Source organism: Corylus avellana, chromosome 7 (assembly GCF_965113065.1).
Source record: "Corylus avellana chromosome 7, dhCorAvel1.hap1.2, whole genome shotgun sequence".
Classification (NCBI taxonomy): domain Eukaryota; kingdom Viridiplantae; phylum Streptophyta; class Magnoliopsida; order Fagales; family Betulaceae; genus Corylus; species Corylus avellana.
In genome coordinates, this window is record NC_142496.1 from 20,869,648 (window position 1) to 20,883,599 (window position 13,952).

Below are 13,952 nucleotides of genomic sequence, written 5' to 3' on the forward strand. Positions count from 1 at the left end.
CTAATGAACACAATAAGTTAAAATAATATTAGGTATACTAATACAAGTAAGAGATTTTGGCAGAAAATACACTGATATTTCACTTTCAATTCATCGATTTAAGTATGATGAGTCTAAAATGTTTTATATCTTATAGGTTTGATAATTTTTTTTATTTTTTATTTTTTATTCTTTTTAGATGAAATGATATAGAGGAATTAATATCTTGAAATTATTTATTTATTTATTTTTATCTTATATTTTCTTACCAAACCTCCTACTTAAAATGAATTGAATGGTGAACTAATAAATTACAAGGTCATTAATATGATTTCTTTGTATACCTAATGATATAGTTTATGAAAATAAAAATTATTGAAAAATGGATATTCAAGAGAGTTAAATTATACCAATTATCAGTTAGTAAGTTACATTAAAGATCAAATTATTGGGGATTATTTCAATCTTACTTGAATGAAAGCTCATTTAATTTCAATAAATAATTGCAGAGTGTTGCTGGTAGACCTATTGATTGCAAGCAACAAGAGTAGCTGAAGCCAATTATAGTGGTGGATGAAGATAGGACAATTGTTTGAGCTTTTCAAAATTTGTATTTTAAATAATGTGTTATATAATTTATGTAATATATTAGAGAAAAGATAAAGACACAATTTTTAGGCATAATTTTGGCCTGATTTTTTCTTTATGCGGTCATTTTTTTTTTAAATAAAATAAAATAAAAAATAAAAAAATTTCTTAAGTAATTACATTCTTTGTGGTCCTTTTTTATTTGGTATTATATATATATATATATATATATATAAAGGTATTTTTCTTCATAATAATGACCATTTTAACAAAAAAAAAACAAAAAAACAAAAAAAAAAAAGAAGGGACCACATAGAATGTTATTGTTTCAGAATTTCTTTTTTTTTTTTCTTTTTTTTTTTTTTTAAAATGAGTTCGGTTTTTAGCACTTTTAGCAACTTCTTTAAAGGCTATTTCATTTCTTAAATATAAGAAAAATTCTCAAAAAATTTCAAAAAGCCACATGCAGATGCAATAAATACCTTATACTTTCCCTAAACATTGGGTAAGCTATACTGATATCTAATGTATTGAGTAACACTCTAGCTTCTATATCCATTATTTTAACACAATATTTCTCTCCCCTCTCTACTTTTTGGATTAGGATTCCTTACAATTTAAAAAAATTTGCAGATTCAAAAAATTATAGAATTTATTTGTAGATATCAAAACACTTGAAAAATGCCACGTATTAAAAAGGTTGCATGTTACAGCTGAGGATTTAGTATATTTTCATCAGGTTCTTGCATTTTATGTTGTAAAAAAACTTTGAGCAAAAAACTAAAAATTAGTTTTTTGAAGAAGAAGTGTCTCTGCAAAAGTGAAGAAGAAGCCTTTTGGGAGGAAAAATTCTGGCTACGTCAATAGCATGCCCTTTTTTAATAAGTAGCATTTTTCAAACGTTTTTATAATTTGAGAATCTAAAATTGTTGGGATCTTAATCCATGCTTTTCATTAGGACTCTTGAAATTTTATAAAAAATAAATTAAGGTACATAATAAATTTGCATTTTGTAAATAAATAATATTTTAATAGTATAGAAAAAGATAGTGTATTTGAAAAAAAAAAAAAAAAATTATTTCCTTCTCTAAATTAGAAAAAGGGAAAATTCATATTTAGCCTATATATATATGTTTTCATCTTATTTGAATTTAGTCGTTCAGTTTTCAATTTCAAGAATATAGTCCTTCAGATTTGCCCAAGTTTAATATATGTCCCTCTATTACTTCCTTGTCAAAATTAGCGGTTTGTCATCTGCCACACATCTCAATTGACACGTCATAAACACTCAAATGCAATGCCATGTTAACAAGCGTTATATCATTCATAAAAAAAAAAAAAAAAAAAGATATTTGATACGTCAAACTTAGAGAAAGACAATTCCTGAGAACCAAAAGATCAAACAAAGACTTCGATTCCATTGGTATGGCAATGCATTAGGGTGTTGACGGACACATTGACGATTAGTTTTGATGGTGAAGCGACAAATGGGTCTTTTTTAAACTTGGACTGAACTTAAAGATCATATATATTATTGAAATTGAAAATTCAATAGCTAAATTAAAATCAAACGAAAATCTAAAGAATAATATGATTTTTCCAAAACAAAAAGGAAGAAAAAATCAAAGAACAGCTGGTCTTCAATGGTCCCAATGGTAGCTGAGGCTATAAATTCGAGTTTAAAGTTCAATCAGCAACTTGGGTATGAAAAGGTCTTCCCCTTTGAGTACGATTGCGGTCGGACGTGTCAAATCTCGTGCATACTACATGGATAGACTTTTAGATAAGAATCTTATAATTAATTTTCATATATTTTCTTATTCTTAATCCTTACCATATTCATTTACTTTTTCATTATATTATCTCTAATCTAAACATAACCTATGACTTTTAGATAAGAGTCTTAATTAATTTAATATTGATTTAAATTCTTATTTCTCACTAATGATGTATTTAATAACTAAGTTCGCTCTAATAAGATAACGTACAAGCAAGAAGAATAAATTAAAGACAATTATTTTGTCATACAATTAACGTTTGCAAGGAGGTTCAATGTTTTCTCAAACTACCCAAAAGTAAGAATTTGTTTGGAATTTGCGTTAAGGGGCTTAAAAAACATTTTTAATTCTTAAAAGGTTGTGTCCCAAAAAAGTAGCTCAATCGGCTAAGGGTCACGCCTCATAAAGCGGTAGTCATTAGTTCGAATCTTTTCTCCCTTCTCTTGTGCGGACATGTCAAAAGAAAAAAAAAATTCTTAGAAAGTTGTGTCAAAAGAAAAGTTGACATGTGTTGTAAAAAATTTTAAAAGTATTTCTTTAACATTTTCACACTAAAAAGAGCCAAAAATGTATTTTTGAAATTTTTTAAAAATAAAGCTTTTAATATATATACTTTAAAAGCTTTATTTTCTAAAGCAATCTCAAATATGCTATGAGATAGTTAATTAGGGTTTCTCGTGATATCCTTCCATTGTTTTCTATTTCTTCAAAATATTTCAATGAGCACCTAACAAATCATGTAGCAAATTGTTGTTAAAACAAAGCTGCCGTTATTCAAATTGTTCTAATGATTTTAGAGCATGTTTGGGGTTGCGTTTGAGAAATAGAATTTTTAAGTCAAAAAAATGTTTTTTAGTAAAAGTTTTATTTTTAAACATTTGCCAAAAGTAGATTTTGACAATTTTTAAGCTTTTTAAACCCTTAAAAATATTTTTAATTTTTTTACCAAATAATTATTATTATTTTTTTCTTCAAATACATTTTTTAAATGTTAAAATCACTTCAAATTCAATCAATTCAATTCAAGTAACAATATGGAAAAAGACGTGCAGCTTTTTGCCGACCACGTGATGAAACAACTTAGAAAGTACACATATTTTCAAAAGAGAGCACACATGAAAGTTTACAAACGTGGACACTTTCTTTTTTTCTTAATTTTTAATTATTATTTTTTTTAACAAATGAAGTACATTGAACAAGAAGGAAAAACAAACACAGCAATGAAGAAATTCAGTTAATTTGCAATCTTGTGCTAGAAACCATATTTTTATTCTACGGTCTATTTTATAGCGTTAATATGACAATCTTAAACAACTGGTGAACTAGTTATCATTAAAAAAACAAAAAACAAAAGTTGATTGTGACTATCTTACCGCGCCCGTGACTACATTTGTGTAATGTGACACTTTTTGCGTGAATCATACTCAAAGTTGAAGAGGGTATAGTGGATATTTGCAATATAAAAGTTGGGTCAAATTTTGTATTTCACATGTTTAAGAGTAATTGTGGATGGGTTGAATGAGAATCTGAATTTCCATGGACTTGAAGATTCAACTCTTTAATTTGTTGTTTTTGCAGGCATGGCACAAGACCAGGCATTCTCTCGGCAGCAACTAGGAAGCAACAAAATAGGAAATAGAGCACCAACTTGTTGGACCAGCATGCGATTCAACGAGCCAGACAAGCCCCAAAGGTCTACAAGAAAAACATTCCAATGCTTGGTCGGTTGTCGCCATCATTCAACATAATTTTCTAATCACACCCACAGTTTCTTGGAATCACCTCGCGCGGAATGTTCTTAGCAACCAACAACTTTCATAGCCTATTGGCCTGAATTCAGAATTTACAATTCTTGATACGATTTGATACGAAATTAACAGGTTAGGATTGATGAGTTTGACATGTTTAATTAAATGGATCGAGGTATGGTCTTTATAGTTTTATATCCCTGTCTTGACAATACTCGAACTCGCTATATAAAGGCTGCCAATTTTTAACACGATTCGTAAACTTGACATGAAATTTCGGGTTATGATTACAAAGTGTGGCCCGTTTAATTAAATTACTATAATTAAAATTGACCTATATATATATATATGCATTGACATGACCTAAATTTGACAAGCGAACAAGAATTGCCATCCCTAATTAAGATGCTATGTTTGAAAAGTGGCCCCGTTTGTTAATGTTGTTTAGATTATGTTTTTTGTTTTTAAAAAATGTTGTGATGTGACATAAATGTAAAAGTTGTTTTGAGTTTTTGTGTTTGTTTTGAAAAGAGAAAAAAAATTTGGAAAAAGAAAAAAAGTTTTATGAAACGAAGCTATATTTGTTAATATATTTTGGAGTGTGATTTTTGTTTTTGATTAGAATAAGTGTTGTGCTGTGCTGACAACATCGCATGGTGTCGAGATTGAAATTAGTTTGATCCAATCTGTAGGAAGGGGAAAAAACTAGAAAGTTTAATGTAAGAACCCAAGGACCGGTTCTATCCCCAAATTAATAGTCCAAGCAATTAAAAAATAATAATAATAAAATTAAAACTATTTAATTAGAGAAGACAACATACCCAAAAGCAATAATTATCACAAGATAAAATTATTGAAATATAAACCACATAAACATCATAATCACAAAATCAATTGTACATTCACAACACAAGGTTTGGTTGATGAAGTAGAAACCCTTTGAACACCACAAAGAGAAAAACCACTTTAGGAGAGCAAAATCCAGAAAATTGCTATATAAAGATTCAGATTATAGACATAAGAAATACTTACAAAATTTTGTAAATCCTAGACTTTGTAAGACCAACAAACTTCCTGCTTGCCTCCTAGCTTGACAATCTTCTTGAAGTGCATCTCCTTACCGACTCCTTCGGTGGATGAATGAAGTGTATGGATGTGGCTAGATCATCAACACATCAAGAGAGGGAAACACATCTCCCTTGAAACATCAATGGTGAAAGGATAGTCTTACTTCACCACCAATGCATGAACATTCAAAGCTTGGGTAATAGCAATAGGAAGAATCACTACATCAAGGAAAGGGGAAGCTCAAGGATTTGTATGATTCCTCTCTTGGAATAAAGGAGAAGCAAGAACCTCAAGGTTCTCTAAGGGATTTTCGTGCTTAGCTTCTCTCAAAAACCTAATGAGCATCTCATTTTATTTAGGGTTAAATTCACTTTATTCCTTGAAGTTTTTTAGTTTTTCAATTCGAATCACAATGTTTAAAAATGGGCAATGTACCCCCTAATGTTTCAAAAATTTTCAATTCAGATACTTCGTTACTAATTTCCGTCTAATTGGACGAAAATAATCCCACATGCGTCTTACGTGAGATTTTGATACCCTCTATTCCAATTTTGCTCTCATTAAAACCTATGAAATTATGTAATTACCATTAATTTCATAGGTTTTAATGAGGGCAAAATTAGAATAGAGGGCATCAAAATCCCACGTGAAATGCACGTGAGATAATTTTCGTCTAATTAGAAGAAAATTAGTAACGGACGGTCTGAATTAAAATTTTTTGAAACATTAAGGGGTTACATTGCCAATTTTTAAATATTGGAGTTTGAATTGAAAAAATTTTGAAATTTCAGGGGAGTAAAGTGAATTTTTCCCTTTTATTTATAAAAGAGGAAGGGGTAAAGTTGGAATGCAGTGAAAAGGAAACCAAACCAGTTAGAGTATCTTGGTCACAACTTTTGATCTTGAGCTCCAACCGATGCAAACTCAACGGCGTTGGAAAGCTCATTTCCAGATCTACAACTTTGTGTTTCACAAGCTTCTTCAAATTCGAACGCTTACTATATTAAAAAAATGGCCTGCAAGATTATGCAAAAGTAGAATTTCGTCACGACGAAAATCCTGCTAATCCTTACTGCTTGATTTCGTCGGGAACACATCATGACAACCAGATGATGTCTTGAAACAACCTAGGGACGCTATAACTTTATCATGTCGAGATGACGTCTGAAACTATCCTAGATGATGTCACGAATTCCAAAACAAGTTTTGACACAAGGAATAAGACCAATTTTTAAAACCTAACACTTAAAGAAGCCACAAAGAGATGCCACACAACTTGAGTTAAGTGTCTAGCTCAAGAAAAGGTGCTCAGATATTTTGATCGTTGAGTCAGACAAGGAGGAAGAAGAGCAACTTCAATAGTAAGGAAGCATGCATATTGATGATACAATACAAAACCCAACCCAAAAAGTAACCTTAGCTTGTTTTATATGGGTTTGTACAGAGAACAATGTTACTTGGTCTCAAAAGGAAAATCAAATGAAGCAATGAAAAAGTGAATCAAAAGCAATTGAAAGCATGGGTACAAGAATGTATAATCAATGACAACAAGAAGATTAAACAAAACTTTTTCTTAGCAAAATAAGTTAAAGTCGTCTAAATCATCATCAGAAGTGGAAAACTTAGCTCTAATAAGGAAGATACACCATACTAATTTTCAGACAAGAAGTTTAAACCCTTGGTGCATCATCATAAGAAGTGTAAAAGCCACATTTCAAACTAACAAAGACAGTTAGTGTATTATATTTGTCTGATATTAACGTAAAACAACAATTACAAAATTGCAGAGGATCAAAGCTTTTGCTGAATTGTATACCAAGGTAACCGACTTGCATCTGTGGTCTTATTGTGAAGAAATTAGGCAGCAGATATTGACTGAGTCTTCTGTCGAGGTGGAATTTGGAGCCAAAACTTCATAGTGTCGTATGCGGTGAAACCAATGGCCACGGAAGGAACAATCTAGGAACATAATATAATCCCTGTTAGCAGGACACTTATGATTCAAGTAAGAGATCAATTGCACGACCAAGGTGACCCTAAACCCTAAATAACATCCCTAAGAGGTCTCAGTGCTTGTAAACTACACCTGAAAAGTATTGGAATAATCAAATCTAGAATGCTTCTTTGAAGCATCAAACATGCTAGATAGATTATCATTGATAGGAAGGAGAAACCTACTTAAATTGAACTTTAAGAAAAACATTACTCTGTCTGTGTGTGGGTGGTAAGTAATAAATTTACTAAAGAGTAAAAGGCAATCGTTACTATGCTTCAGGGAGACTAATGAATATATGCAAACGCTTTCGTGCTTCGGATTCCTAGATACTCATCTTCCTCACAATTTTTACTAGTTTTTAAAAATAATATTCTATTCTAGGGCTTACATCAAGCATCAAATGCACATTCATACCAACATTAAGCCCTACAAAAGCCAACCGTAGAGAATTACAGCCATTATAAAAGAATATAATTAGAGCGCAATATGAGATATCTTGAAAAGCAGCAACCTTAGGATCTATACACTTTCATTCAGCTCGCTAACTCAACGGTAGACTCAGCTTTTAAGTGCAACTATCTCGACAGGCTATGTTGATTCAAGAATTATGAACAATTACCTTAATATAGTTGATGCTTAGACCTGCAAACAACTGTCTCCATCCTTGATTAGAAACAATGACAGTAAGACCTTCCCATGTGTTTCTGTATCTGGCATTTCCTTGTACTGAATGTTGCAGATTTTCAACCTGAAACAGCATCCCACAAGTCATGACAACACCAAATCCATGTAATTCCTGTTAAAGTTTCAACTTGATTTAGCAATTACAATTACATCAATGTTTGCCAGAATGTCATGCGTATGGGCAACAACAGCTTTAATGCAAGTTACTTCTTTGCTTGTTAGGCTTTGATCCTCTTGATTTTTGTCTTAGAAAGCGGACCACTATTAAGGCCTTGGTCGATATTGAAATGACCTAAGCCAACCATTACACAGTAAGTAAACTTAAGCTGCACGACTATTAATTTCAAACTAAGTAAACTTAAGCTGCACGACTATTAATTTCAAACATACTCCTCTACAGCTCGACAGGTCAAATTACCAACTAAATGGTATCTTGTAGAGTAATTAATATAGATCTTGCTACTTTGGCATTCTCTTAAGCTCAAAGAGGCCATCCCACCATTACTCAGCTGTACGCTAACATAAATGATGGAGTCCTAGTCTGGTGGTCCTCTTCATCTACCAAGAATAATTTCATTTGAAACATATTGCATGAAATTGCCCTTGGCAAATCTCAGTCTATACCATCAGTACATTGCCTGTCAAAATGATTTTGAGAACCTGTACTAAAGAAATTGGTTTACCACTTCGCCATAAGTGACCTCCTAAGATCGGGACACCACCCTTGCTGGTCATTCACAACAAAGATAATCTGGATGGTGAGTAATATAAGTCAATGCATTCAATTAAAAGGTCAATTCTAGGTGCCTATCCCAGCTTTGATACGTTGCCCAGATCTAATTAAGATGTAGCTAATGACATCAGGTAAAACCAGACTGAGGGAACTGTTAATATCAAACCAACCAGCATTCTAGGCCAGTTCACTGTGTGGCTTGCTGTAAAAAACCTTAAGCCTTCTGACAGATACCATAAAAGAAGAAACAACTCCTTTCTGCTAAGAGTATTAAGGATTGTAATGGCGCAATACCTGCATCTGTCTCCTAACAACATCTAATGGGTACGTAAATGTCTGGCCAAACAACCCAGCTAGAGCTCCACAAGAAAGTCTCATCATAATGGACTTTTGATGCTCTTCAGAAACATGACTCTTGAGTTCCTCATATATGTAGAACTTTAAACCAGCATAAGGAAGGATTCCAGTGAGTGTTGGGCCTGCTCAAACAAAGGAAGCTTCAAATGAATATTAGCATACTCAATATATGGTGTCACATAGGGAAAGAGAAAAACTTAAAAGGAGAAAGTAGTTTGACAGGGAAAACTATAGAGCTTAGGTATAACACAGAAAGAGATCCGAAGCCGAAAAAACTATGAGCCGTTATTAAAACATCCTTTTGAAACTCATTAATACCATGTATATGGCTGATGACACTCTATGAAGTAAAGAACATAACAATCCAAGCATATACATACCTACACCTCGATAGAGTGCACGCATTCCTCCTTCCTTGTAGACACTTCTAAGTACATCTCTTATGCCATTATATGCAGGCTGGGCATGATTACTTTTCATTCCATAATTGAGACTTCCTCTTGTGTCAACGACCTAAAAACCATGAAGAATTAAACAAAGAAGTTAAAAGGCATCTGATGATGAACTATGGATAATCAACCACAAAAGGAAAAAGAACCAGTGAACTCCACATGAAGTTCTTTAATAGCTTAACATAGTTAAATAATCATTCTCTGGGTGGGGGGTGAGCATCAGATGAAGTAATTAGCGTCAAAGGCATCTAATGCAGGCTTCTACATAGCATTTACGTTAACCCAATATATCTGTGAGTATACCATTCAAAGGTAAGGAAGGTCGACCGAGAGAAATAACGTCTTAATATAAAAAAGCAGACCAAATGTTGTACGAGAAGATTAATATGCCAAATAATAACACAAACTCCAAAAACATGAGAACATTTTTCCTTATAGTATTATCACACACGAAACCAAATTAGATGAATACTTAATACACTTAATTTGAACAACGCGTGGAGAACAAATCTTTGAAGGATTAACAACAGGGATGGCAGGGATTTCAAGATTTTGAAGGGCAAAATCAATGGTGATAATACAAACAACTAAATAATGGAAGGGACCCATGAGAAATATGTGATTTTTGTGTGTGTGGGTGGGTGGTGGGGGGGGGGGGGGGGGGGGGGTGGGTGTTGTTGGTGTCTATACACTTGCTCTGAAGTTACACTCATATGAAGTTTGGGGGAACCCATGCTCTCCCCCCTGCATGCAAAAAAAAAAAAAAAAATCCAATATATGTTGCTCCCCCCTGATTACTACCAATCCTACAACGTGAAACATATCAGTAGAAGTATCAATATTCAATAATTACAAATTCACTCAACACCATAAATACTCCTCACTCAGAGAAGACCAAATGTTTCATCATTATTAATGCAAGACCAGTACCTGATAAGCAAGTTTAGTACGAGCCAGATCTAAAGGATAAGTGCATAAAACTGCTGTTCCTCCAGCTGCTGCACCAGCTAAAAGATCAATATGGGGCCCTGTTCCTAAGGCAGAATAGTTGTTCAAAATCCAACACCGATACTGCTCATATGTCATGAAATGTAGCGCTGCATAAGGAATAATCCGAATAACACTAGCTCCATTTCCTCTAAAATACAAACAAGCATAAGTTAAAATAAACCACTGGCATAAATTATTGAATTTTTTAAGAGTGAACTAACATATACTTACTTATAGAATCCTTGAACACCTTCATGCTTCAGTAACTTCTTCAAAGATTGAAGCACCCCAAGAGAACGGAACCCTTCTGTTCTTGTCTGTAAAAATCCACACAAGACACACCACAGAAAAAGAGAGTTAGAAAAATCTATGGAAAAAATATATATCCATAACGGAAATCTAAAAACAAAAATCAAGGGTAAGGAAAAAGAAGTATGAGTCGTGAAGCAATAGTTTTTAGATTTTAATGACAAAACCATGATTCCAAATCCTCAAAAAAAAAAAAAAAGAAGCTTGTACACACTAAAATCAATCACTTACACTAAGAAATCAATCATTTTAACAGATAGAAAGTTTGAATAACTGATCACTTTTAACAAAATTTTAACAGCACACAAACTAGAAACCAAACAATAAATCCTAATCAATGCTCCCTTATTAAATATTGTGTGGAAAAGAGCCCACAGAAGTGTAAGAAAAGGCAATACTGCTTAAGTATGTTTATATGTTTACCATATAAGGGATCTAAAGGACAAAATAAGTAGAAAAAGAACAAAAAGAGCCATCATGCAAAGAAAATATTTTTTAGAGGAAGGAAAACTTAATCACGTCAGGAGAAGCTACACTCCCATTAATAGCACGAGAACAACTCTGACTCCATATAATCCTCAAACAAATTAAACTCAGAATATGATAACATGATCTACCAATTAGTTTCTTGCCCATTGAGCCAAACAAAGCTTCCCAAATACTAGGGGACAACGGTACAGGTGATGTTTGCCATCCTACTTTATCAGGGGTTAGCCACCTATTGTTAACTCAAACTACAACAGCTCATCATATCCCAAAAACAACCAACTTTTTATTTTGCCTCCCGGCTTTCTTCTCACATCTTCAAAGTACATCAAATTACCCTGCCCCTTCTTACCTGATTCTGTCATTGGTTGTCATTACATGAGACCAAAGAATCTCAATCAATTCAGTAACTTACTTTAATCTAAATTTTTTAAGCATTTTTTTGTTATCTTTCTGGCTATTCTTAATGGTAAATATCCATGGTCCTGCTTGTCTCATATTATTTTCCAAGTTTGACCTTTTATCAAAACAAACTTGGTAAGCACCTCCCCGCTTCATCCAGCATAGGATGCTTAGAAAGAGAAGAGTTTCTCAATTGATTCTTAAAACTATTGGATCATTCTTATCTCCTCAGATAACCCAAATCCAAATGAAGCCCATAGAATTTGTAGCTTTTAAATTACAAATGAAAATCATTGACATTACATCAATATCCCAAACTACAAGCAAAATTTTCATATATTTTCAAATAATCATGCATATCCAGCATTTATTTCTTTTATTATTTGCACACACTGCTTCTCCCGCACTCCAAATATATTCTTCAGCTGATTCATTCTTTCCACACTATTCTCATTCTAAATAACTTCAGAACCGTAAATTAATCACTATAACTTAACCACCCCCCACCCCCCCCCCCCCCCCCCCCCCACTTAATATCCAAAATAATTTATATGGTTACTTTTGCATATTCCCCTTCACTGTCCACATTTTAGATTCCATCCTTCAGAACTGTCGAGTAGCTTAAGCTGCATTCTCTAAAGTTTTTCAATTTTCTATCTATCCAAAATTCAAGACTTTACCATGTCTTCAAAATGGTTCTATAGAATCCTAATTCCATCAGATTGTAGTTACAAACTATAAGATACAGTAGTCATGTAGAACTCATTATATTTAATCATATTAAACAAAATTGAAAAGAAAACAAGATTACGAGAGGGGGAAACTTTTTTGGCATGCTTCACCTGCAAAAGTATTTTGATCCGTTCCAGGGGTGCAACAGCAGTCTTAGCGAACGCTCCGGCAGCACCTCCAGCAATCAGCTCCTTAACATAGACAGGCATGCTATCAAGGCGCGACACCTCTCTGCGAGCCGATGAACCATCAACGAGGCCTGCCATATTTGACGACAACACCGACTCTTGCGAAGAATTCATCTCAAAAAGAACTCAAAAACCAATTTCACTACAACAACCTTAGTAAATTTGACAAATTCTGATTAGCCACTCTGCAGCTGAAAGAACTCCTTATCCCATCTCTCTTTCGGAATACAAAAGGAAAAGGTATTTTGTTCAAAGGGCAGGTAAAATGGCCAGAGAACACCCAGAAACCAAGTGGGCACGTTCGCAAACCGATCCTCCTCTTCAATGACAATCAGATTCATCAACAATGCACAGCTGAGGCAGATCAAATATCCAAAATCCTCCGTTCAATTATGATAATCCTCCATAAAACACCATTACCCACATAAAGTTGATTAATATGAATCCAATATTTCTACCCAAAAAAAAAAAAAAACTCAGATCAAATATTAGCAATCCTTTTCAGTTAAATCCCATTAATATAAAGCAAAACTCGTCAACACCCATCCGAGAATGACAGAAATGATTGCAGATTTCGATCTAAAAAGCCACGAGTGTGATCAAAATATTCATACGCCTTCAACCTACAGAATACCCACTTGAATCAAAGACCAAATGATGAATCCCCACTCATAACTAATCAAAATCACTGGCGAATAGGATCGGAAATGGACGCGAGCGATCGATAATGTTCAAGAAAACCCACCCAGAACTTAATGTTTGGGTTGCAGGAGAACAGGCATGCGAACCTTTAGCACTATGGAAAAAAGAAATACCCGTTCTCCTTCGCCGCTAGGAGGAGGAGGTTTCCTTGAACTTTCCCTGCGACCAGCCTTGTATTTGTCCCCCCTGTTCTCTTTCTGTTCCTTTGAACGCGCTTATGAGAATTCAAAGGTTTTCTTTTTACCCTTTTCCTACTTGTGTGGAACCGTGATACGGTACAACTCTGGTGCGCCCGCTTCGGTGGACCATCACACACGTTGAGGATGAAATTAGCAAATTTTGATAATTCTAATTATGGTAACAAATTGAAATTATTATTATAAAGAAGTGACTTTGAAGAGAAGCTCTGGTTATTGTTTTTGTGTTTTCTGCGTACTCAATCGAATGGCGTGTTTCTTATTTATAATAACAAAGAGATTGTTTTATCTACAAGATGAATAACTAATAGAAATCTAATTCTATACAAATTGTCTTTAAGAAGAAATTCACTTCCGTTCTTATTTCTATAAGAGTTTCTATTTATGCAAAGTCCCTTTGCCATTATCTTTATCACAATCGGTTGTTTGTAATTTATCTGTTCCAATATTATCCAAGTGCAATAAATTTGACTCGATTATTGAAAAACAGTTTTCGACCCCAATTTTCAATTTTATAAATATTTAATTGTTAAAAAAATTGCATCTAATAGTAGTTTATGTTA

The 13,952-nt window shown here is 33.3% G+C and overlaps 1 protein-coding gene across 1 annotated transcript; it reads right to left on the minus strand.

Annotated features, from left to right (window-relative positions):
- Nucleotides 1-6,717: 6,717 nt before the first annotated feature.
- LOC132183694 (Mitochondrial substrate carrier family protein) lies at nt 6,718-13,400 on the minus strand. The gene is made up of 7 exons (XM_059597071.2): nt 12,413-13,400; nt 10,605-10,690; nt 10,314-10,521; nt 9,312-9,444; nt 8,869-9,053; nt 7,777-7,905; nt 6,718-7,120 (listed from the first exon to the last, which is right to left on the minus strand). Exons 1-7 carry the CDS (start codon nt 12,602-12,604, stop codon nt 7,019-7,021), a joined length of 1,035 nt encoding a protein of 344 aa, XP_059453054.1. The 5' UTR covers nt 12,605-13,400; the 3' UTR covers nt 6,718-7,018.
- Between the last annotated feature and the right edge of the window lie 552 nt (nt 13,401-13,952).